At 59.0% G+C, this 2,968-nt stretch overlaps 1 protein-coding gene across 1 annotated transcript in view; it reads left to right on the forward strand.

Annotated features, from left to right (window-relative positions):
• PFKL (phosphofructokinase, liver) overlaps positions 1 to 1,915 on the forward strand; it is a gene marked incomplete at its 5' end in the record, with an annotated part of 4,561 nt that extends 2,646 nt beyond the window's left edge. The window contains 7 exon segments of the mRNA XM_009876907.1: positions 57 to 209; positions 340 to 504; positions 719 to 780; positions 1,140 to 1,251; positions 1,332 to 1,431; positions 1,562 to 1,667; positions 1,768 to 1,915. Of these exon segments, the coding sequence (XP_009875209.1) occupies positions 57 to 209; positions 340 to 504; positions 719 to 780; positions 1,140 to 1,251; positions 1,332 to 1,431; positions 1,562 to 1,667; positions 1,768 to 1,915 (846 nt within the window).
• Positions 1,916 to 2,968: the final 1,053 nt, after the last annotated feature.

Raw genomic sequence — 2,968 nt, forward strand, 5'->3', positions numbered from 1 at the left:
TGGGATGCAGATGTGGCCCAGGGGCCAGCATCTTCCCAGCCCTCGGCTGCTTGCAGGCGTACGAGGGGGTGCTGCAGCTGGTGGAAGCCCGTGGGCAGTACGAGGAGCTCTGCATCATCATGTGTGTCATCCCCGCCACCATCAGCAACAACGTGCCTGGGACCGACTTCAGCCTGGGCTCGGACACAGCCGTCAACGCAGCCATGGAGGTGAGGGGCAGGGCGGGGGTCTCAGCTCATGGGGCTGACCCGTTCTGCCAAGTGCCATCATGTTTTGGGATGACATGTGGGAACGAACCAGCATCCCGTCCTGGCATGACCCCTACTTCTCCCGGGGCAGAGTTGTGACCGTATCAAGCAGTCAGCCTCGGGCACCAAACGCCGTGTCTTCATCGTGGAGACAATGGGGGGCTACTGCGGGTACCTGTCGACCGTGACCGGCATCGCAGTGGGCGCCGATGCTGCCTATGTCTATGAAGATCCCTTCACCATCCATGACCTGAAGGTGAGTGGGGCAGGAGCTACTTCCTGGCAACATCGTTTAGGTAAAATACGAAGGAAACCTGGGAAAGGGAGGTGTTTGGGGCAGGGCAGGATTTGGAGGAGCATGGTCAAGACCCACAGAGCTGCTGCATTGATGTTAGTGACACTTGGGTCTGAACAAGAAGGCCAGAGCAAGACCCAGGATGGTTGCCAGCATCCTGGCATTCACCTTGCAGGCCAACGTGGAGCACTTGACTGACAAAATGAAGACAGATATCCAGAGAGGGCTGGTGCTGCGGTGAGTTGGGGGCTCCTGGGGACACACTGAAAAACCCAGCCCCGCGATGGGGAGCGAGGCTGGAGCTGAGCCCTTCCCATGGTCACAGAGGGTCCTTGGGTGCAGCAGGGTTCGGTGTGGTGGGTACACAGCATCCTGCCTGTGGATGCTACACTTGGCTGGGGGGACAGTACTGTGCTGGATGCCTGCACTCCTGTCCCCACCCTGGTCCCAGCATCCTGCTGGGGAGATGGGCTGGGCCTCTGGGCCTCAGGGAGAGCGAAACAGCAAAAAAAATGTGTTTACGGGAGCATGGAGGGAGCCCCCAGGGATGCCAGATTAAGCAGCAGCCTCTCACTCCTTTCCCTTTGCTCCCCCAGCAATGAGAAATGCCATGAGCACTACACCACTGAGTTCCTCTACAACCTCTACTCCTCTGAGGGCAAAGGCATCTTCGACTGCAGGATTAATGTCCTGGGCCACCTCCAACAGGTACGGGGGACAGGGCAACATGGGCCACCACTGTCCCCAACAGCTGGGCAGGCCTGACACTGCCATTTCTCTCCCCTCAGGGGGGAGCCCCGACCCCCTTTGACCGCAACTATGGGACCAAGCTGGGAGTGAAGGCGGTGCTGTGGATGTCCGAGAAGCTGCAGGAGGTCTACCGCAAGGGTGAGCCAAGAGTTGGGGCTCCCGTGGTGGGGTGGGGGGAGGCTGGTGGCACTGGGCAGCCCCTGCTTCTCTGTGCTTGGCTAATTGGCCCCTAGTGAGGTGGCCATGGTTGGCTGTGTCCCCCTCCCAGGTCGCGTATTTGCCAACTCATGTGACTCTGCTTGCGTGATTGGGCTCAGGAAGAAGGTGGTGGCCTTCAGCCCCGTGACAGAGCTTAAGAAAGTCACTGATTTTGAGTAAGTCCCTGTCCCCATACCTCAGAGGTTTACCAGGTCCCAGGGGGACCTTCCAGGGTTGTCTCTGGGATCGCTGAGAGCTGCATCTCGCCCTGCGCAGGCACAGGCTGCCCCAGGAGCAGTGGTGGCTGAACCTGCGGCTGATGCTGAAGATGCTCGCCAACTACCAGATCAGCCTGACTGAGTACATCTCGGGGAAGATGGAGCATGTCACCCGCCGCACACTCAGCATTGAGAAAGGCTTCTAGTTCCACCACCCCAAGCCGTAGCCACCCTCCATGTCCTCTCCATCACCACATGCTGCTCGGGGAGCACTGGGTCCCCCCCTGTTCTCAGTAGCCCTGTAGCTTTGCCAGGCAGAGCCTGGTCCCAGCTCCCAAAACAGCACCCTCCAACCCCAAATCAATGGTCTAGGGTCTGGTCCCTGTGCAGATGCAGAAAAGACATGTTGTAGCTGCACAGCCCAAACCTGTAGTAGTTCACTCCTCTTATTTAATGAGAGTATCTGGATTCCCTGACCACCTGAGCCAACTGCTGCTTTTAGCTGCCTGCCCTGCGAGCGGGAGGGGAGCCAAGGAGGATGCGGTGCCATTCCAGAGCAGGTAGGGACTGGTCCTGGGAGCTTTCGGCTGCCCTGTGAGCCCCAGTAAAGCTCCATCCTCCTGTGGTGTTTGCCCAGTGGGGTGTCTCAAGGGCTCAGCACAGAGCACTGGTCCTGGCAAGCCTCTCTTCCGCGACCACCTTGCATGACGCTTGGCTGTGACCGTTACCGTGTGGCCTCGGGGGCCGTGCCCGTCATCTCAGCACTGCTCTGTGACCCCCCTGAATCTTGTACTGTTCACGGTGCTGCTCTCCTCCTCTAGAGATAAAACCTGCTGGAGCCAAACGTACCTTGCTGGAGTGATTATTGCATGGCAGGTCCCTGCAGGGAGGAATGGGGGGGCAGTCCTGGGGTTAGAATGGGGATGAGCAAAGCCAGACGCTTGGCCGGAGCCAGATTAATGCTAGGTTAGGATGTTTCCCAGCTTCGTGCGTTCTCAAAGCCTGGGAGAGTGGGATTGCAGCAGCCTCTCCCTGGCTAGGTCAGGGCGGGTGCAAGGTCAGCAACCCTCTGCGGGCAGACTTCGCAATCGTGGAGGAAAATTGCGTCTCCCTTGTTTCCGTTCCCACCTTCAAGGAAAGCACAGAAGTGATTTATCAAGGCGATGTGTTTGCTAAGGCAGTTTCTCAGGGCGGCTGCCAAACGTGCCGGCTCCCGCGTGCTGCGCTCAGGCTTGGCTGAGTTCTGCCACGCTCAGCCC

Source organism: Apaloderma vittatum, unplaced genomic scaffold, assembly GCF_000703405.1.
Source record: "Apaloderma vittatum isolate BGI_N311 unplaced genomic scaffold, ASM70340v1 scaffold28159, whole genome shotgun sequence".
NCBI classification, from domain to species: domain Eukaryota; kingdom Metazoa; phylum Chordata; class Aves; order Trogoniformes; family Trogonidae; genus Apaloderma; species Apaloderma vittatum.